General features: G+C 36.3%; 1 protein-coding gene across 3 annotated transcripts in view; it reads right to left on the bottom strand.

Moving 5' to 3' along the window:
• The window catches only part of LOC125234643 (protein dead ringer), a 170,097-nt gene that overhangs the window by 36,418 nt on the left and 111,232 nt on the right, over window positions 1-22,447 (bottom strand). For all 3 annotated transcript variants that reach the window (XM_048140973.1, XM_048140975.1, XM_048140974.1), the window contains exon 4: window positions 15,412-15,484. In XM_048140973.1, coding sequence (XP_047996930.1) covers window positions 15,412-15,484 — 73 coding nt within the window. The remainder of the gene's footprint in view (window positions 1-15,411; window positions 15,485-22,447) is intronic.

Here is a 22,447-nt window from a genome sequence, read left to right as displayed (position 1 = left end):
GGATATTTTCATTAGTAAACGTGTTTTTATGTCAATTTCGAACAGAGCCGATATTGATAGCTCAAGTTACGCGATGACTTACCGATTTTAACAGCTTATGAACATGAACCAATTTTACAACCAATAAACCAAACCACTTACTCACACATCCACATTCGGATTAAAAAACCAATGTCACACAAGAAATGTTCAAATTCAAATGAGAACAGATCTCTCATTGTATAGGTTATTATAACTCGTATCGAATTTACGACGAACGTGATTTAGTGGCTGGCTTGATGCGGACGGACGGACGGACGGACAACAATAGCCGCATACAAGCTGAGAAAGAATCGGCCCATGTTTTAGTACTGCGGTCACACTCTCCCTTAGTCTGAATAATTTTATAGCTTATCCTTCTCGAAACTTTATACGCGATTATAGCCTTAGAACAGAAAATACTAGAATCGTAACAGTCACTGTAAATTAATTGGCTTAAAAATGCCATTCGCAGTAGTAAAACTCAGTCAAAATAAAGAAACTATGGATTCGAATTTCAAACAATGATTAAATCGCAAACATTGGAACGCGATCGAATTCGACGCCTAAAATAATCGATTAAACACGCATTGGGATCGAAAACAATGCATATTTCGGGCGTAAATTCGACGATCGAATTTGGCCGTTGACACGCGCCAGCCATTAAAAAAAGACAAGTGAATAGGCGGTTTGTTCAGTGATATAAATAGATATTTTAGATTAATTTGTATAGAATTTTGACTGACATTTGATAGACATCAGCAATATATTAAGTTAAAATCCTAATAAAAAGTAGAACGTGCTCAATGTGCAAGCAAATAAAAACAAATCGTTTTCGTCTTAACTACGTGTTTAAAAATTGACGCTAACAAATTGCCAATCGTAAAGCTCTTGATATCGATGTTAAACATTAATCCGTCGGTGGTCATGACCCTTAGGATACTTTTATTTTTTAAATGAACTTAAGCGTATGCAAAGTCGAAACGAAACGTGCATACATCGCGAAAGTCTCGTCCTTTTTATGGTGGACAAATTAGCTGAACAATAAACATTACCATTATAATGCCATAATAAACCACCAGGACGTAAAACCGGTTTTAACGTCATAAAAATTCAAGTTTAACACCCTTAATAGACCCAGAGCCCAGGCCCGCCAGACCTTCCTCAAATTCTCAAGGATGAAACTTTGAGACAATGTAGAGTTCATATCGGCGGTTAATGTGTGCATATTTTCTAGTTCGGCCCATCGGCCAATTTTTTGCTATCAAGTGATGAAGGTGAAAAAAAAAAGTGCTTACTTTCCTTAAATTCTCAAGGCTGATTTTTATATATGTGTTAGAGCACGTTGTTAGAAATTGGTTATCATCAATGCCAGACCGTTTCCGCCGGCCATAACTTTTGCCAGACGCGACAAAGTTGGCAAAAAACGACTCTAACTTACCTCATTTTCTCAAGCCTGATTTTGATATATGATACGCAGGGACCTATAACTAGACCGTTTGTAAGCAGCCAGACCAATCGGATGGACCCAACCATCCGCCAGACCGACTTAAAGTTTCGATATGAGCATTAGTAGAATTGAAATATTCCGGGTCTATAAAAGCTAAAAACTTGAATTTTCTACATTAAGCTACGTGTATATTGTATACTTGACGTTATAAGCGACTTTCAAAAATTTTACTTCTAAGGAAATAAAAAAATGAAAGTTTATATGTGGTGCAAGATTAATTTTAAGCTATGAATTTTATTTACACTGCGTAAGTACATGTGTATTTTATTATAAATATAACTTTTACCAGACGCGACAAAGTTGGCAAAAAACGACTCTAACTTACCTCATTTTCTCAAGCCTGATTTTGGTATATGATACGCAGGGACCTGTAACCAGACCGTTTGTAAGCAGCCAGACCAATCGGATGGACCCAACCATCCGCCAGACCGACTTAAAGTTTCAATATGAGCATTAGTAGAATTGAAATATTCTGGGTCTATAAAAGCTAAAAACTTGAATTTTCTACATTAAGCTACGTGTATATTGTATACTTGACGTAATAAGCGACTTTAAAAATTTTACTTCTAAGGAAATAAAAAAATGAAAGTTTATATGTGGTGCAAGATTAATTTTAAGCTATGAATTTTATTTACACTGCGTAAGTACATGTGTATTTTATTATAAATTTAAAGAAGAAAAGTAAATTAAACTTTTTTTTCGGTCGTCGAACAAGGTGGTTTAAAATTAGTTTTAAGATCGATCCTTTTTAATTTGTGGGCGAGGGACCTCACACTATGTATAAAGGCACTATGTGTACACACGTAAAGTATTCTAAACTTTTTATAACGGCATACATGTATTTGAAGAATGCCAAAAATTTATTCGTGTCTGAAAATTCAGCATCTCCGACATGGGTTATAACGGGGTTGATGATGTTCGTATTGAGTACAAATGTTTAAACTTCCTAAACTTGTAATTCTAAAGTTCGTCACTTAGGTATGTTACCATGTTTTGTAGGAGAAAGGAAATTCGTTTAGTTATATACCGTTGTAACATTGATTGTTTACTTCTTTGAATTGAATATTTAATTTATAATGCACTGCACCAATTTGTTTTTTCCTTGTTTACGTTATTTATAATATAAAATTCAATTCGTTATTCAAGTTTTTAGCTTTTATAGACCGGGAATATTTCAATTCTACTAATGCTCATATCGAAACTTTAAGTCGGTCTGGCGGATGGTTGGGTCCATCCGATTGGTCTGGCTGCTTACAAATGGTCTAGTTACAGGTCCCTGCGTATCATATATCAAAATCAGGCTTGAGAAAATGAGGTAAGTTAGAGTCGTTTTTTGCCAACTTTGTCGCGTCTGGTAAAAGTTATATTTATAATAAAATACACATGTACTTAGGGTAACCTGGGTACGATTGTGCCAGGGTACGGTAGTGACAGTCGCTATAACAGCGAAACTATACGGATCGCGAGGAGGGGTGCAAGGGAAAAGACAAGCGGCATGCAAGTCTAAACGCGTGTGCCAGTGTTGCGTCAGCCGGCGTGCGACGGTAACGTAAGCAGGAGCCCACATTGATTTTCGACAATCAAAAGTAAGTTTTTTGTTCGATTTCTTTTTGTAATTACGGTTATTTGTACACAGATAGATTGCCTTTTATATTTTTTTGTTATAACTTGAACATTGGCAGTTACTTACGAGTAATTACTTTTAATGCAGATCTTTTTGCTCAGTCATGGTCATTTTTTGTTTTCAAAAGTATGCGTTGGGTACGGTTGTGACAAATTTTGTGGGTACGGTTGTGACGTAGTAGTGCGCAGGTGATAGTCCCCATCACATTTGTCACATGTTTAATTGGTACATTTATAAATGTTTATTTTTTCTTTGTTGTGTTACAGTTTTGTTAAAATTTTGTAGTAGTTAAGCTAACATTTTGACTGATTATAAAGAAGACTGTTTTATGTTACAGTGCCTTATTAGTTTTAAGAAGAGAAGTGATCACAGATTTTCGCTTTTTTGCCATAAAGTGATTGTTAACTTTGTTTAGAAGAAGATTATGTTGTATTCAGTTAATTATTTGTAACAATAAAAGTCATTAAAACTATTTGGATGTATTTTGTATGCCTGTCACTACCGACCCCAACCACTGTCACAACCGCCCTTGGGGTGTGGCCGGTTTTGACACTTTCCCTTTTTTTTTTAAATTTGATCGTATGCCTAATACAGCGTAGCTAGGGACAATTTTTTATCAATTTTAGGTAGATAAATAATCAAATTAAGTATTAAAGTGATTTTTCTCCCAGATAACTGGTAAATTTACAAAATTGTAGGCGATCAAACCAAAATTGTCACAACCGTACCCAGGTTACCCTACGCAGTGTAAATAAAATTCATAGCTTAAAATTAATCTTGCACCAAATATAAACTTTCATTTTTTTATTTCCTTAGAAGTAAAATTTTTGAAAGTCGCTTATTACGTCAAGTATACAATATACACGTAGCTTAATGTAGAAAATTCAAGTTTTTAGCTTTTGATAGACCCAGAATATTTCAATTCTACTAATGCTCATATCGAAACTTTAAGTCGGTCTGGCGGATGGTTGGGTCCATCCGATTGGTCTGGCTGCTTACAAACGGTCTGGTTACAGGTCCCTGCGTATCATATACCAAAATCAGGCTTGAGAAAATGAGGTAAGTTAGAGTCGTTTTTTGCCAACTTTGTCGCGTCTGGTAAAAGTTATATTTATAATAAAATACACATGTACTTACGCAGTGTAAATAAAATTCATAGCTTAAAATTAATCTTGCACCACATATAAGCTTTCATTTTTTTATTTCCTTAGAAGTAACATTTTTGAAAGTCGCTTATTACGTCAAGTATACAATATACACGTAGCTTAATGTAGAAAATTCAAGTTTTTAGCTTTTATAGACCCGGAATATTTCAATTCTACTAATGCTCATATCGAAACTTTAAGTCGGTCTGGCGGATGGTTGGGTCCATCCGATTGGTCTGGCTGCTTACAAACGGTCTAGTTACAGGTCCCTGCGTATCATATATCAAAATCAGGCTTGAGAAAATGAGGTAAGTTAGAATCGTTTTTTGCCAACTTTGTCGCGTCTGGTAAAAGTTATATTTATAATAAAATACACATGTACTTACGCAGTGTAAATAAAATTCATAGCTTAAAATTAATCTTGTACCACATATAAACTTTCATATTTTTATTTCCTTAGAAGTAAAATTTTTGAAAGTCGCTTATTACGTCAAGTATACAATATACACGTAGCTTAATGTAGAAAATTCAAGTTTTTAGCTTTTATAGACCCGGAATATTTCAATTCTACTAATGCTCATATCGAAACTTTAAGTCGGTCTGGCGGATGGTTGGGTCCATCCGATTGGTCTGGCTGCTTACAAACGGTCTAGTTACAGGTCCCTGCGTATCATATATCAAAATCAGGCTTGAGAAAATGAGGTAAGTTAGAATCGTTTTTTGCCAACTTTGTCGCGTCTGGTAAAAGTTATATTTATAATAAAATACACATGTACTTACGCAGTGTAAATAAAATTCATAGCTTAAAATTAATCTTGTACCACATATAAACTTTCATATTTTTATTTCCTTAGAAGTAAAATTTTTGAAAGTCGCTTATTACGTCAAGTATACAATATACACGTAGCTTAATGTAGAAAATTCAAGTTTTTAGCTTTTATAGACCCGGAATATTTCAATTCTACTAATGCTCATATCGAAACTTTAAGTCGGTCTGGCGGATGGTTGGGTCCATCCGATTGGTCTGGCTGCTTACAAACGGTCTAGTTATAGGTCCCTGCGTATCATATATCAAAATCAGGCTTGAGAAAATGAGGTAAGTTAGAGTCGTTTTTTGCCAACTTTGTCGCGTCTGGCAAAAGTTATGGCCGGCGGAAACGGTCTGGCATTGATGATAACCAATTTCTAACAACGTGCTCTAACACATATATAAAAATCAGCCTTGAGAATTTAAGGAAAGTAAGCACTTTTTTTTTTCACCTTCATCACTTGATAGCAAAAAATTGGCCGATGGGCCGAACTAGAAAATATGCACACATTAAACGCCGATGTGAACTCTACATTGTCCCAAAGTTTCATCCTTGAGAATTTGAGGAAGGTCTGGCGGGCCTGGGCTCTTGATCTATAAGAAACATGACAAATTTATACCAGAAACAGAATCTCATTAATTTAAATAAAATGTAACATTCAAATGTTCAGATAGAAACGGTAGATCAAAGAGGACGCTATAATAAAAGTTATTAAGAGCAAAAACAAAACGTTTAAGCTACATTAAAAATATATTAATAGCGCACTAAATGTCTATGGAACGTTGATTTTAATATAAAATTTAGAATAAAGCGGCCGTTCAAGTGTGGACTTTGATATATTGTTGATGATTTCGTCGCGAGATTACCATCGGATCTGCGCAAGAGTACAGGAAACTAGAATATGGATCAACTGCGTCCGCTAGGGATGTGCTCGATATCGTACGTTAAAAATATTACGACCATCTTTCTACTTTATTAGTTACGATTTCATATTAAAATGTATGAAAGTTAGTCTACTATTTTCACGAAACCGAATCATATTTTAAAAGAAAGGCCAATTTATAGAATGTCTTTATGTAAACACAGCACTAAATCACTACAGTAATCATTTGACAAAACTTAACTATCCCTATTAATATTCCAAAACAAATGAATACCTCGCTTTGACCAATGAAACAACAGTAAATCAACGTTACTTTTCACAAAAAATAAATCAATACAAAATACACCTACGGGGCTATGTGTGTTATGTCCAACGAGGAAATATGTCTCATCACTATGTCCACGTTGATTAATTCCACTTTTATTTGTATAAGAATTAAACAGCTGGCAGAGTGTTTGATCCCGATATCCCGAGCGCGACGAAATGTCTCGACATATTTTTTCTTGACAGCGTGAAAATGCGACGAAAATATAATCGATCATAATCTTGGTGGAATCCGAATTGCGTACTAGCCGGTTATAAACGCTAGCCTATTCGGATAATACCTATAGCCATTTAAAAATGAACGTCGGCCGAATTCGTAATGCATACTGGCCAAAGCGCTTGGAATAATAGCCATTTAAAAATGAACGTAATACGTTTGGAATGACATAAATAATTTTCGGTCCACTGAAATCAAGTTACATCCATGAACCCATCATCTATCCATCAAATAAATTGGTCTACAATTTTTGCGCGGGAGGAATTGGGGAAAGTTTACACACGAGACTCCACTAAATAAAAAAAAAACATATTTATTGAATTTGTATAAGCACTGTAACACTTTTATGTAATGTAGTAATGTTGGATAACTGTATCAAATACATTCACGGTGGGTACACGCGTACATCGGTAAACATACTCTGTTTCCATCTGTTGCGGCACAAGTCATAAGCGAGTAGCTTTATGTACTGAATATACATACATTGCGAAAGGCAAATGCCAAATATTGTAAATCCTTTCTATTATAAAATTAAAATTCTAGAATGGTTTATTAGCATCTTATAATACTCGAAAATTGGAAGACCGGTAATGGCGTCCGTAAGGATTTGCAGTCTTGGCTGCTTCAACAGGCTACATGCCCCTACACCCCTGCTACTAACTGCACCTACACTTCTGCTACTGATAACTACAGCCCTGCTTTTTTTCAGCACCAATCATAACTACCCAAAGGGTGTCCGGACCTTTGTTTACTTAATTGATTTTGTGTTTCTTATGCAATACTTGTACACTATCTACACCGTGTTTCACTTAACACTAAAAACCTGAAAACAGTTTGTTCAGAATCGAGAGTAGAATCGATTGAGCTATATCTTGATGGGGGTAATATTTTTATTTAAATTAGTATTATTAGTTATTTTTTACGTGCCCATTCTATTGTACTCGTAATACAACATTGTGTATATCGCATTGCTAGAGGTTGTTTACCTTTTTTCTGTATTTAGGGGTATTAATACTGGCCGGTTACTTGGACGATTATTTTTACCGCTACTAGTTTGACGTTGTTTGTCAGTTTAATCTTAATGTTTATCATAAGTCATAACAAATTGAACTCGTACCTAATTACAACCCTGTCATTTTGAATATTGAGTTTATTTGCTTACTGCGATTACCTGTCCAATTTGAAGTTTACTGTGACAAAGCTTTAAAGTGTTTTACAGTGACATCTTAGCTGTCTATTGGTAAACCTTATGTCGTTGGAGTAACGTACACAAATAAATAGTCTTATGGTTTATGATGGTAGTTAGCAATTATTTTATTGAGTGTAGAGCTAAAAGTCAAGTAGAGCTGTACAGAAAATTAAAAATTCAATAAAAAAAAAAGTAACGATCAGATTAAAAGATGAATACTCTAGATGAGTTTAAAAAAATAAAAATCTGTTGGGGTGTCTGAGGTTTTGAGTGATACCGGAAACACCGTGTATGTGAGGTTGAGGTGTGCAATAAACACATCAATAGAGAATTGTATTGTATTATTGCGATAGACTGGCACCTTGATACCGACCCTTAGGCCTGATTTAGACGGGGTGCGAACTCACACGCTATTTTAGATACATTTCTGAATGTTAAGGTTACAAACAACTCAGCGCATCAATCAAATGCGCAATGTAATTTCCGATAGCTATTAGAATTATATTTTCCCCACCGTATCCTATGCCTTGCGCCCGCAGGAGTGACTGTGCGGTACCGCTACCGTTATTGCCGCGAGATGACCGTCACAATGTACCGAGAAAGGGTGCCAATAAATGTCCGTCAATTGGAATTCATAGTTGCCGATACAAATTTACGATGTCTTCTTACAAATAAAACTACTGATTTCGATTTTTAAAAGACCTATAAGTATTATATTTCTCAATTAAATTTTCAGTCACTGTTTTTGAGTATACGTAAGTACTTAAGAAACAAAATTGTCTTTAGACATTAATTTACACTGATATAATGAACGAATAGTAAGATAACAATTTTTCTTTCACCCGTAAATGAAGTGAGCACAATCCTTCTAGTAGGTTTAAAAGTTACATTTGAACCGATGAACATCACAAATTTAAGGGTTAATACCTATTACAAATCCACAAATTACCAAATGAACTAAGTTAAACCCAAAGTAGGCAAATTTCTGACACATCCACCATACAGTTCACACCATCCCCTTGAGTCAGCAAAACTGTATCGCTCGACAATCGTAATATCTGTCAGTAATTGTAAACAGACATACACCATCAATCTTCACCCTTGTTCTAATTCCAACTAGGAATGTACTAACATCATCAATCTTTGTATAATTTTAGAGCGACTGTGACATAATCGTTTTTAGGGTTCCGTAGCCAAAATGGCAAAAACGGAACCCTTATAGTTTCGTCATGTCCGTCTGTCCGTCTGTCCGTCTGTCCGTCTGTCACAGCCGATTTACTCGGAAACTATAAGTACTACAGTGATGAAATTTGATGGGAATATGTGTTGTATGAACCGCTACAAAATTATGACACTAAATAGTAAAAAAAAAGAATTGGGGTGGGGCCCCCATACATGTAACTGAGGGATGAAAATTTTTTTTTTCGATGTACATACCCGTGTGGGGTATCAATGGAAAGGTCTTTTAAAATGATATAAAGTTTTCTAAAAACATTTTTCTTAAAGTGAACGGTTTTTGAGATATCAGCTCTCAAAGTCGTAAAAGTATGTCCCCCCCCCTCTATTTTTATAACTACGGGGTATAAAATTCTAAAAAAAATAGAGGTGATGCATGCTAATTAACTCTTTCAACGATTTTTGGTTTGATCAAAGTATCTCTTATAGTTTTTGAGATAGGTTGATTTAACTGTAATTTTGGTTAAGTTATTGTGCTGCTACGGAACCCTTTGTGCGCGAGCCCGACTCGCACTTGGCCGGTTTTTATAAAAGGGCCGAAGTGAGACGAATGCCAAAACCCTCCGCCACGACTCTGGCTTCGCGATTTTTGACACGACTCTTGTTTGATTAAAAATTAAAATTTTGAAAAAACCCCGACCGCGACATAGTGGACCGATTTTCATAAAACATGGCTAAGAACACTCCCGACTAACTCAGCTTTCAGACAAAAAAACTAAATCGAAATCAGTTCATCCGTTCGGGAGCTACGATGCCACAGACAGACACACACACAGACAGACAAACAGACAGACAGACACACACACAGACAGATACGTTAAACTTATAACACCCCGTCGTTTTTGCGTCGGGGGTTAAAAACAAACCAGCTCTTTCTACAGTTCCCTAAACATAAAAAAAAACAATAATTAATTCATAACTTCATGCCGAATTAAACGGAAGAGTCATAAAACAATAGAACCACTAAATTATCAGACTTTAATTTATTTAGAAACAAAGCAAATAGATTTAGCTCCTCTAATTAATTTTCTTCTAAAACTAATACGAGTTTTTGTCCGTCATTTTAATTACGAACAATAAGCAGATGCAAATAGCTACATATTTTACGATTTCATTCATTTAGCACTCATCCGTTTCCAAAAAGCAATAACATCACCCCGCCCACAAATATCAAAGTCTCTTCTAATCAATCAACTTTAGATGAACTCTCCTCAGACAAAAACAAATGGGCAAAGCTCGGCCAGAAATCGAATTAACCACGAGCCAGTTTAGACACCAATTAAACCTCTAACAAAAGCTATCTTCAATGAGATGAAAAAAATTTGATAGATCAACTCTTTAACCTAATCTATCATCAGCAACTTACCAGTCAAAAATCAACCATATACTCTTAAACATGTGGTTAAAAAATGGAGGATGTGTCGGATGTTTTAACGCCTAAGAAACTTGAGAAGGCTGTTGGCACAACATCTTATATCGATTAAACAGATAATTAATCACAGGAAATGAATCCGAATGAGATGTTATTAGTTATACCACACTCGCTATTAACAAGTGAAACAATAGGTGTGGACATACATCGTGATCATTTTGGATTACAATAATTATTGGAATTTGGATTAAGATGAAATTTAAAAAGTTACGTAGGTACAGTATGGTCAATGAAATGTCAACTTTACTGTGATTGTCGACACGACAAACAATGCCTTTTATTACGATGTATGTTTTTTGACACATTGTTTGTATGTATTGCGTTTTAGGAGCTAAAAAAATATGTTTTAGTTAAAGATTATTAATCTAGGTACCTTCAAATTGCATGTTGAGTGTTATGAATTCTAATCGATAGTTCATCTAAGTTATCAGTCTCTTATAAGTATCAATAGCTTGATTAATATAACCTAAATAGAAGCATCCTGTACAGCGATCGCTCCGAAGCCGATCAATCAGCTGCTAACGAGCATCGTAGTAACCCCTTCCCCCCTTTACTCCCACCCCCCACTCATTCACTCGCTTCATTATAAGCCTTTTACATTTTATTATCCTGGGCCCGGTACAGTGCAACGCTAATATTGTTATACGCCTTATCTGAACTAATATTGTCAGTTGACAAACCTCACGGTGTATATCTAGTTCGTATCTTAATACTGTAACAATACTGAGCATTGAGCTTTGTGGTAAGATTGTTTACAATACCATTTGAATTTTGAGTTTTGGGTATCAAATCAACCATGCATCAGTCAAGGAATTTATAAGTACCTTATTAACTTGATTTTTTTATATTTAAATAGGTACCTATTTTAGTGTATACCTACAAGTTTCAGCATTTTTAAAGTAAATAATTACATCAATTTCAGTTGATTATGTTTATAAGGCATGAATCAGATTCACCCCATAACCTTTTTTATGGTTAAGAGCTACAAAATATTAGTTCCGTAGGTATAGTTTACTCGTAGGTATCAAATAACAAATGCCGCGCTCTTAAAACTAATTAAGAGTATTAAATTTGCATTTCCAATTAGGCCATAAAAACCAAATTGATTAGTGACCACCAAGGTAACACTTGATTAACATTTAACATCATTTGTCTCTGCATTAAACGTCCCAAAAAAATGAGAATTTATTTTTAATCCGCATGAAGTATGAAGCATTGACATATATATTAATTTGTAAGGACTTGACATAGTCGCGATATGATGCGAGCTAAGCAAGCAATTTATGCGAGCAACCGCGCGCTCTATGCGTATAATCATCAGCCGATCGCATTGTAGCGTTTCGCTAAGGCGCATTATTTAAAATATAGTTTTGTGGAAATTATATGAATTGGCTTGTCCCTACTTTTGAAATCTTTGGCATGAAGACGAAGACAGAGTGCGGAGGAGGCGTGGCGGGGAACTTTCATTACTCATTCGAGTAATAAATGATAAAACATTATTAATAATACGAGATCATCGTGATGTGCGCACACTTAGACGTAGCAGACAGCCAGACACACACATGCCTACATATGTGGCATTAACTAATTAAAAGATTGACTTTAGTTTAGGTTAAGTTAGCTTAAATTAATCAAGGTAATACTTCGCAGAATATGAAAATTTAAAACTTTTTAGGCTGGGGATAGTTACATAAAAGTAAACGTCAGCCAAAAGTTCTCTTCTCTACTACATCCTACCTATTATCAACTTTGCTATTTTTTCATAATTAAGTATAAAAGATATTCTGTAAGCATGGATTTTAACAAGTATAGTTATTTAGACATCTATCCTATCTATTGCAGCTTATATACGTATTTTTCAACTATATCAACTATACTTTTAGTTAATTAATGTCAATATACTGTAAATGCACATACTTGCACGTATAAAATCAGTGCAGCATTGAATTTACAACGAAAAAAAACCGCGAACGGCGTCGAAATCCGTTGTGTAGCGATTAGTTTCCTTATCTCTGGCGCGTAATAACAACCAGAAGTTTATTGAGCATGCTCCGAGGTGATAAATTGAATAATAATTTATTCCGAACGAGATAAGCAGGCCCGATCGCGAAGTGTGATACTCTCAACGTGTAACGGCTGCCGATTACACCGACACCTTTCAATACTTTTCTCCCGCACCATGTTTCATCGTTATGGAATAGTAGCATGGGGACAACTGGGTGACGGTGAAGTCACTGAGAAATCGCACGTTAGTATAAAAACGATTACGGATCGGAAGGCTGAAAGCATATGTACCTACGCATGTTCATATGCGATTTCTCATACACCAAATGCGGCTCGATGCTGATAAGCTGTGATTTCACCCTTAGTAAGATTTTTCTCGTTTTTGGATCTATCTAGTCCGCCTGCTAGACCGCCTGTTGTCTGCCTCTATTTATAATCATTTGTTTTGTCTCCGCTGTATCTTTTGCTGAGGTGTGCCAATAAAGAGTATTCTATCTATCTATCTATCTAGTACGGAAATTGCTACATAATTTTACAAATAAAAAACCTTTCTAACTTTATTGGCTATTACATATCTATTACTGCTGTAACAGTGGATTACTACTGGTAGGTATTTAAATCTCTAAGCTACTTTAAGCGCCTCTTATAGATAAGATTACCTGGTAGGTAACTTAAGCGGTAATCTTCCATAGTTAGCAAATGTTTTGACAATCAATTCAAGATGGAACTTGCGAATAGTTTAAACGACTGTGTACATATATAATATAATAAAATATGTAGGTGTCATGAACAAGTGGGAAGACTATAAAACAGGTAGTTAAATTTATTGTGAACATTTGGATGCGGTGTGACGTACGCCCCCAATTCACAACCATTCAGTTTCAATTACGCATCAGGCCACAGAGCGGGTGGATGCGGCACACCCTCTGATGAAGCTATTTGCTCCTTTTTCATATACAAACTTTGCACATAATACCTGACTATTACAGTAAGAAACTAACAATAATGGCGCTTTCGATTTCATATCTTAGTAACTCCACGAAGGAAATTAAACATTTGAATTTACAACTAATTGAATTTAGATTTTGCAATAATCATAAATTAATAAACGACAAGCAAATATCAATAAAGCAACCGTTAAAACTAGATATTTGATTGCGTCGCTTTTTAGTATAATAAATATGGTGATATTAATAACGGTGGTGTAACAATGAGTATTGATTTGACTAACAACTAGGCGGTTCAGAATCAACATGATCTATCTAGCGACAATCATGGCGCCATTTACAACGGAGATCAATTAATGCTAGAAAGAGAAGAAAGATGAGAAAGTTGCGTGTGCGAGAGAGACGTACGACTTATCAATCATGCGCCTGCGCACGATCTAAACGCTCGCGGCGATCGAGCGATCTCCCGCTTAATTATTTCTATTATGATATTTAAAGTATAATGATCACCTTAGCGCATGGCGAATTCCCACACTCGTTGCAGTGCAGCCTTAATTAATACGAAGTGAAAATAATAAACGAGCGAGCGTGCGATATGGACGCAATATGTTTTAGTCGTTAAGTGCATTATAACGATTTCAGTCGGGTTTATTTATTTTTATTATAAAGGCGTTGAATAATACGCCATGTTGGCCACAAGAAATTACCTTTTTTTATGTTGGGTATGGAGTAATTATCCTATAACTTTTGTGTATATTATATAGCGATAACATGCGTTTTACTCAGTCAACCAATATTATGTACATAACAAGGCATGTCTTGGTAGGTAGTATATTTGACCGAAAAAGATCAGGGGCCCGTTTCTCGAAAGGTACAAGTCTTGTATTACAAGTGCGCGAACTGTTAAATCGTATGGGTTGTCATGGAAACACACTTGTAATACAACAAGCCTTGTACCTTTCGAGAAACGGGGCACTGGGGCCCATTTCTCGAAGCTACAAATTACAATTCACAAGTGGTTGTCAATGTCTAATATGACAAGTTGGAAAGAGACTTCCGCTTGTAACTTGTAACTTTCTGTTTTGAGAAAATGGGCCCCTGGACTGCATTTTTTCACGAATACACAAACTTAAGTACATACACTTAATAATTAGGAATACCAGCTATTAAAAGAGCAACCGCAATAAATAATAACTTATTTTAACTGACAGAATATCTTCTATGTATAATGCTGAAGCTTAATGATAATCCAAACTTCATTACTGACGAGTTGACGACCGGTCTGGCTCAGTCGGTAGTGACCCTGCCTGCTAAGCCGCGGTCCTGAGTTCGAATCCCGGTAAGGGCATTTATTTGTGTGATGAGCACAGATATTCGTTCCTGAGTCATGGATGTTTTCTATGTATATAAGTACCTATTTGTATATTATATATATCATTGTCTGAGTACCCACAATACAAGCCTTCTTGAGCTGACCGTGGGGCTCAGTCAATCTGTGTTTTAAGAATGTCCTATAATATTAAAAAAAAAAACACAATTTGATTGCAACTACCATCTTGCACGTTCGGATTAAAACTGAAGACTTAAATCAGATTATAAACAAATAAAACCATGCAATAAAATAATAAACATCAATTTTATCACGAAACCACCGTTTACTACCTACACATCCACGCAGCTTTATCCCCTTGATTTATTTATGTGAATATAAAATAATAATACTTTATTCGTTCCTAATATCTTCTTCTGGCAGTCTGATCCATCATCAATCACACGATCTTATCATCTGACCACCGATCTCCAGAATATAAAACCGTTTTACTATACGTACTTACAATAGCACTGATGCAGACCTATATTAAATTTATGTCCGATCACCAGAAATCAAAGAACTCTGATTTAGAACGACTTACAAAAACAGACGTGTCAGTTCAAACTGGTTGATCGTATCATTTCAATCGTCGATGATCGTGAATGAAGCATTTGAACTAATGATAAATTACAAGATATATAAATCGTTGCAGAGAATTAATCAAAGTTAAAGACAACAGGTTATGCTTGTGGGAAACTCACCTCGTTTCTGCATGAAGGAGAAGAGGTCATCTAAGAATTCCTTCCGTTGGGGGTCATCGCTGATTTCGTACAACTGTAACAACGAAATTCATCACATCAGGACATGTTTACAGTACAATTCTAATCCTAAGTTAGGAGCATCTATTCATAGTATTCATGTGCAAGACCATATGAAAAGGTTGCAGCTGGTCGCAAAAAATTGGCGCCACCGGTATTATGCTAGCTGTGAGCGCACCCTTTGTAAATAACGGACAACCGCTAGGTCTTTCAAATTATGGCATGTTCGAGTAAACTGATCCTTTGGCACACTTTTGTTGTCATTTGACGTACGAGTATGTACACGTTGTGTGGTGTTTTATCAAAATCTAACAATATTAAGTAATCTGCGATCGCTCGTTAACATTAGTGCTCCCACATTGACGGTTGTAAAATTTTAGGCATATGTTTGTTGTTTTGGCATAATGCAACAGACACAGCGTTAAACACAATGATTAGTATCGCACGATGCTGTACATATAACATTTTATATCAGCTAATGTAAGAGTACCATGATTTCTGTCTAATTAGCTCTAACTAAAAGCAGACTCTCGCTAAGTACCTAACGCTCATAAAAGTCACTAAGATTTTTAACGGTTCCCTTAGATACAATATTTCCCTACTGTAAAAATAGTAATAATGAACGTATTACTTGTGGGAAAGTGACATTGCTCCTTCAAAACACCTAATGTTATGCGTAGCATTGCGCATACGCAACAGAGCGCAGTGACCACGTGCGCCCGCATGTCCGGATACAAAATGCTCTGACATAGGAATTGCATTACTAGATCGAATTGCTGTATTGTCATGCGTAATGCTCAACTAACTACGAGAACATGTATAACGACTTGAATATTCTAATTTGTAGTATGTCAACAACCCCAAACATTTACTAGGTATGTTATTTATAATTTTTGACCGGCATTTTAGGCATTAGTGCCCAGCGGAAGACGATGAGGCATCTTACTTTTCTCTGTTTTACCCGCTGTGGCTAAAACATATTAAACCGAATTTAACCGTACCTACAATTGAAAAGTTCAGAGGTACAGTCAGCCAAAAAGTGGTTTACCACTTTTCGACCTAATGTGTTAAAAATAGAGTCGAAAAGTGGTTTACAACTTTCTTGGCAGATTGTACCTTTGTCTAAAGAAACAGACATACAAAATTGAAATGCATTCCGAAGGCAAAGAATGTGAGGACAAACATAGAAACACCAATGACTAGGTATTTTCATGATATATAGATGATTATAAGTACGGGATTATTATTATTATGTCCCTATTGTGTCCCACTGCTGGGCAAAGGCCTCCCCTTCTTTCTCCATTCTTCTCGATCTTGAGCTAAAACTGGCCAGTCTGTCAAAAAGGAGTCCAAGTTATCCCGCCATCGCCGGCGAGGTCTGCCGGATCCTCTGTTCGACTCATGGGGCTCCCATTCCGTGGCTATCTTGGCCCACAAGTCATTCGGCATACGGCAGACATGTCCAGCCCAGTCCCACTTTAACTTGGCCGCTTTTCGAGCTACATCAATTATCCGAGTTTTTGAGCGCAGCGTGGTGTTTCGGATTCGATCCCTCAGTTTCACACCTAATATGCTGCGCTCCATAGCTCTCTGGCAAACCCCGAGTTTGGACTTCTGAGCTTCCGTCAAAGACCAAGTCTGTGCACCGTAAGTGAGGACTGGAAGTATGCACAATATGAGCCTACGTTTAAGTGACAGAGTAGGTCTCCCTTCATGAGGTGTTTCATTGACCAATAGCTTTTCCAGGCGTTGTCGGTCTAAGTACGGGAAAGATAGAAAAACTTTAAAGCACAATTGGCATTAAAGAAATCTTTGCCGATTAATGGAACATTGTGCTGTTATTAAACAAAACGATGAAACCAGGTACATGATCAGTCGCCAGCACTAACACAATAAGTCTGTAAGCGCTTCAAGAAGAACAGTAGAGGTGCAAATTGCTAAATGTGAATTCTTGGAAACAATGGCTATAAAACTCGTATAAACAGGGTCGATAAGCGCAGATGTAGGCACCCCGAGAAGCGTGTCATTGGGCATAATTACGCCGATTTCCGGCACTTAAGTGCAACACGTACAGATAATGCGTGCATCACTTACTGAACGATAAACGTAACGACTGCGTCCAATGACGTAGGTGTATGAAGCCCTTTAAAAGGCGACAAAAGGTTTTAAGTAACTGTTACAAAAATCGACTGTTTAGCAACATCTTATCAATACTAATATTATAAATGGTGATATGTGTGTGTCTCTTTGTTTGTCCGTCTTTCACGGCAAAACGGAGCGATGAATTGACGTGATTTTTAAAGTTGAGATATAGCTAAAAGGATGTAAAGTGACATAGGCTTCTTTTTGTCTCTTTCTAACCCCCCACTTCCATAAAATGGGTGTTTGAAGTTTGTATGAAGCATTCCGCAATCTTCGGATTACCGCGAGCGAAGTCGCGGGCAAAAGATAGGTATTCATATTTCCTGGAATTTGGTCACATACAGATAATCCGTTCAGTACTTACTGAACTATAAACGAACGATCATTGACTAAATGACTAACTTCCAATGACGTAGAGGCTATGTATACAGCCATTTGAAAGACTTGAGGACATAAGGCTTCAAATAACTAACACATTATAATCAACTGTTTTTTTTTTTAATTTTTAGTGCTTGCACAATCATATAGTATGACGGAAGACTGATGCGAAAGCTTATCAAATAAAAATCCGGCTGATATCTGAAAACAATTACAAGTGCGTAAAAAAGGAAGTTCGAAACGAGTGGCGATAAATTAAAACAAGACCGAAGGGAGTGTGTTAAATCGACACGAGTTACGAATTTCCTTTTCGCACGTGTATCGTACGACGTTTTTCAGTACAGATGAGCCTCCGAAGTTTCGACCTGGCATATAATGAACCACTTCTCGAACTAGTGCGTAAAAAAAACACCATCTGTACTGAAAAATTAGTTTCGTATTGCCGTAGGTAGACATTTGATCGCCGTGCGATGATTCAAACAGATCGAAATAGAATAATAAATGCCAACTAATCTATCTATTAAATCAGCTTCATAAAATATTTGGGGCTTACAAAGTTGCGGTTTACGTAGTTATTTAAAAATAAAAGTATTAAAAACAAACCATATTCATGTCATTCGTTGTTGTATCTGACGTACATTGAACTTAATCCTAATTGAATTGAAACAAAAGATTAACTGCTTGACAGCTAATCAAGCTACAGGTAAAATAATGTCGCTGTATTTAAGCTTAACCGTTTGTCTTTTATTTAAGTAATGTCTTTAATGTTTTGTAATAATCAGAATTACTAATGCTATTGTTTAAAATCGATACGAAATTTTGAATATTCCTGTGACTCAGATCCTTTCAATAATAGACAAAGGCCTTTTGTAGTTTTCCAAGAAAATAATGACACGAAATATGAATATCATGGTCGTGTCGCGAAGACGTCATTGTCAAATCCGATCTGATATCATACGTTTGGAGAAGAGGAAAACCGTTAAACAAGCATGTAAGGTTTCCTTCTAAGGCTGTGCTTAATATATGTGAATTGAGCGACAAGCGGACAAACGGGTAGATACCAAAATGTATTTAAAAGATATTAAAGCATCAAAACTAAAAAGCGAAAGTTATTGCACCCCGGTTGGACATTTTCACAAATTGTTGCGGACGAATCCGGTAGCAGTCAAAAAAACTACAACTTTGACAAAATCATTTGCCTTAATGTCAACGTCTTCTTTCTTGATAAGGCATTTTCCAAAATTCGCCATTAAATAGTAGATTATTTCCCAACCCACCTAAGATATATGATTCCATATAAATATAGTTCCTATGTCTCAAAAATAATAACCAACGCTTTCGAAAGTTATTGCACCCCGGTTGGACATTTTCACAAATTGTTGCGAACGGATCCGGTAGCAGTCAAAAAAACTACAACTTTGACAAAATCATTTGCCTCAATGTCAACGTCTTCTTTCTTGATAAGGCATTTTCCAAAATTCGCCATTAAATAGTAGATTATTTCCCAACCCCACCTAAGATATATGATTCCATATAAATATAGTTCATATGTCTCAAAAATAATAACCAACGCTTTTTCAGTTTCCCGCTCCCCGCTCCGTTTACCGCCACATCCTGCGCGATGTATCCGAGCTATAACACGGCGCGCGGCGCCCTCGATCAAACACCTCTATTTGCATTGCAGACATTACATCGGGCACTTAGCCGTACGGCGAACTGGGCCGTGGACGACAACGAAACGCCATTCGACGCTTCCTGTTTCCGGCTGATATATTTAAATAAGACGACAATGGACGCAATCGGGTCAAAGACAAAAGCTTTTATTTAAATCGCAATTTGTGGAAGTGGAAATTTAGGTGTTCTTCATTTCAGGGGTAATTTACTTTGCGTCTGGCTCTCAGGCATCTAGGCTGGTTGCAGTCTATACCGTGTCCTACTGCTGGATAAATATACCTACCTTGTGTTAATTTTTTATTGCATAGCTCTACTTTGCCGAATCCGGACTAATCCTATAGCTTACCCTCTGTGTTGGAAGGTCAGATGACAGTCACTTTCGTAAAAACTCGGTACCTATTAGTTGCCAAAGCGAACCCCGGGAATGAGAAGGAGAACTCTGCCGCTGTGCTGTAAATAATTCCGAAAAAACGATGAGCCACTAAACGTATTGTTTAACAAATACCGGCTACTCCTCAAACAGTTCTTAACCCTTCCAATAGTTTTAATTTAAATGAAACACCGATTCATAATTGGTCCGTTTTTTACTATCCGGCGCTAATCGAAAACGTTCTCCCTCGTGATAAATCGCGGCGAGCCGAGCGGACAGTGACGATCGCGAAGATTGATGTCCGAACGCCGTTCGAACTACTCCCTTTGAAAAGAACTAACTTGTTTGGTCCTTAGTTCACATAAACCCTTTTTAAATGAGTGAACTACGAGTCAAGCGAACAAGCGGCTCTTGACTCCATACCACTGACGACAACTTATCTGCATCATATTTAGCTTAATATGCCTTGTTTTGTTCTTGTTCAAATAGACTTCATTAAAATAAAAAATAAATAAAAAAAATAGACTTCATTACTAGGTGTATTTTGCCACTTTTACTCTTAACATTTGATGTTCATCATGTGGAAACACTGTTACACATTTATTTTGTCACATAGCATGCGAACTACCCCGAATCTGTGTCCCTTAAAATAAAATATTTTGAACTAAAAATAACAATATAACAATTAACTATTGAAGCGAACTTAATAAAGAGGATTATCAACACCTTTGTAACAACATGTACTGCACTTACAATTAAAAAGTGTTCAAGATGGCGCAACAGCTCCATAATTGATAAATTACCATAAGAAGCGGCGCGAACAACTTAGCGTTCACCCGATTTATGACTCACAAGAACTATGAGTCCCGATGTGAACATTTCCCGGGCAAATTGTATGAAAATACAGGAATATTATCATAACAGGGTCGGTATTGTCGCCCACCGGCCCGTCAATATTTGAATCACAAAACTTGTCGCTAAGCCGAGTAATCTCCATTGTGCGTCGCCAATTACCGACTCTCCCCTTCCGCCTGAATAAATCAAATATTAAACCATAGGATGCAACGGGCTTGGGAATAAAAAGTGACCTAGTGTCATTGTGATGTAAGCTATGTGAAAAATATACGCGCGTGGCTGCTTCTGAAATACCGCACACATGTTTCGGTATTAGTTTGTAAACAAAACATTATTCTTTTTCACTATTTTCCAACGTTCTTAAGAATGTTCTAGACATATTTGTTCTGCAAGTATCTTTATAATCACTACTTTGACTTAAATGACTGTTTTTGCATGCAATTAACGTCTATCAAAGCAATAAATACAACAACGAAATATTGCGCACAAGGCTATCTCGATCGACAATGTAAACCAATTGTTATTAAGTTTATGTGTAAATGTATGCACATTGCTGATTTTACGAGTTATAGGCAAGACAATAGCAATCATCGTGGAAGCATGTCATCGAGTGACCGCATACTGCGCACGTTTTATCCACATATAATTGTTCAGCGTATGTTTTATGGGTTTGCATGTAACTTTAAAATTGAATACTGAAAATATACCTTGATCTACATAATAACTTATTACAAGGAAAATCACGCTCTTCATCTGCCTACTCTAAAGACATACAATATGTCGTATCTGGACAGTTCCTTTTCTTTAGTACAATATTTGTTGCCTAGGTATATGAACCTTTAAAACAATAAAATTATTTGCAAATATAATTACGAGAATATCAAAGAAGTACTTTTAACTATTCCATAATTGCAATAAAGCTTGATATTTAAATTTGTTTTTTATGATGCAGAAACGTCTGCGAGCGATATATTTTTAAATTAACCCTTGCCTTGCCAGAGGTCGCAGGTTCGAGTCCTGCCGGAGGTGTGAATTTTTCCATTTTTCCTTTAGTTTAAAAATATGCAATATCGCTTGATATTTACTTTTTTAAGCCGATTATTAGTCATTGCTCCACGAACTGAACTCGATCCTGTCGAAGTTCTACCACAGTTCTATCGCAGTAGTTCTATAACAGTAATTGACAACAGATGTATCACGAATGAAATAAATCAAGCCGACAACGTTGAATCGCGGCTAAATAGGACAAGGTGTTTGTATTATTATTGAAAACGTTTAAATTTGACACAGACGTAGGCGACCGTTCTGATAGACTATTGTGTTGGGACTTAGATCGATTCGCGCTTGTTTTTATTGTTCATTGGCCTTCGTTATGTAGGTAATGCGAATATAGATGCTTGATAATAAACACTTGTACAGATATTTATGGTCTTACATAAACTATATTTATAATTACTTATTATTTACCGTTTAATAATCAATATGTCTATTAAGACTACGTACTAATTTCACATTCGAATGTTGTTCGAGTGCAATGAAAAAATGTCGCCAAAGAATGGT

The sequence above is a fragment of the Leguminivora glycinivorella genome, chromosome 16 (genome assembly GCF_023078275.1).
Source record: "Leguminivora glycinivorella isolate SPB_JAAS2020 chromosome 16, LegGlyc_1.1, whole genome shotgun sequence".
In the NCBI taxonomy this organism is placed as follows: domain Eukaryota; kingdom Metazoa; phylum Arthropoda; class Insecta; order Lepidoptera; family Tortricidae; genus Leguminivora; species Leguminivora glycinivorella.
This window is presented reverse-complemented; position numbering and strand designations above follow the sequence as displayed.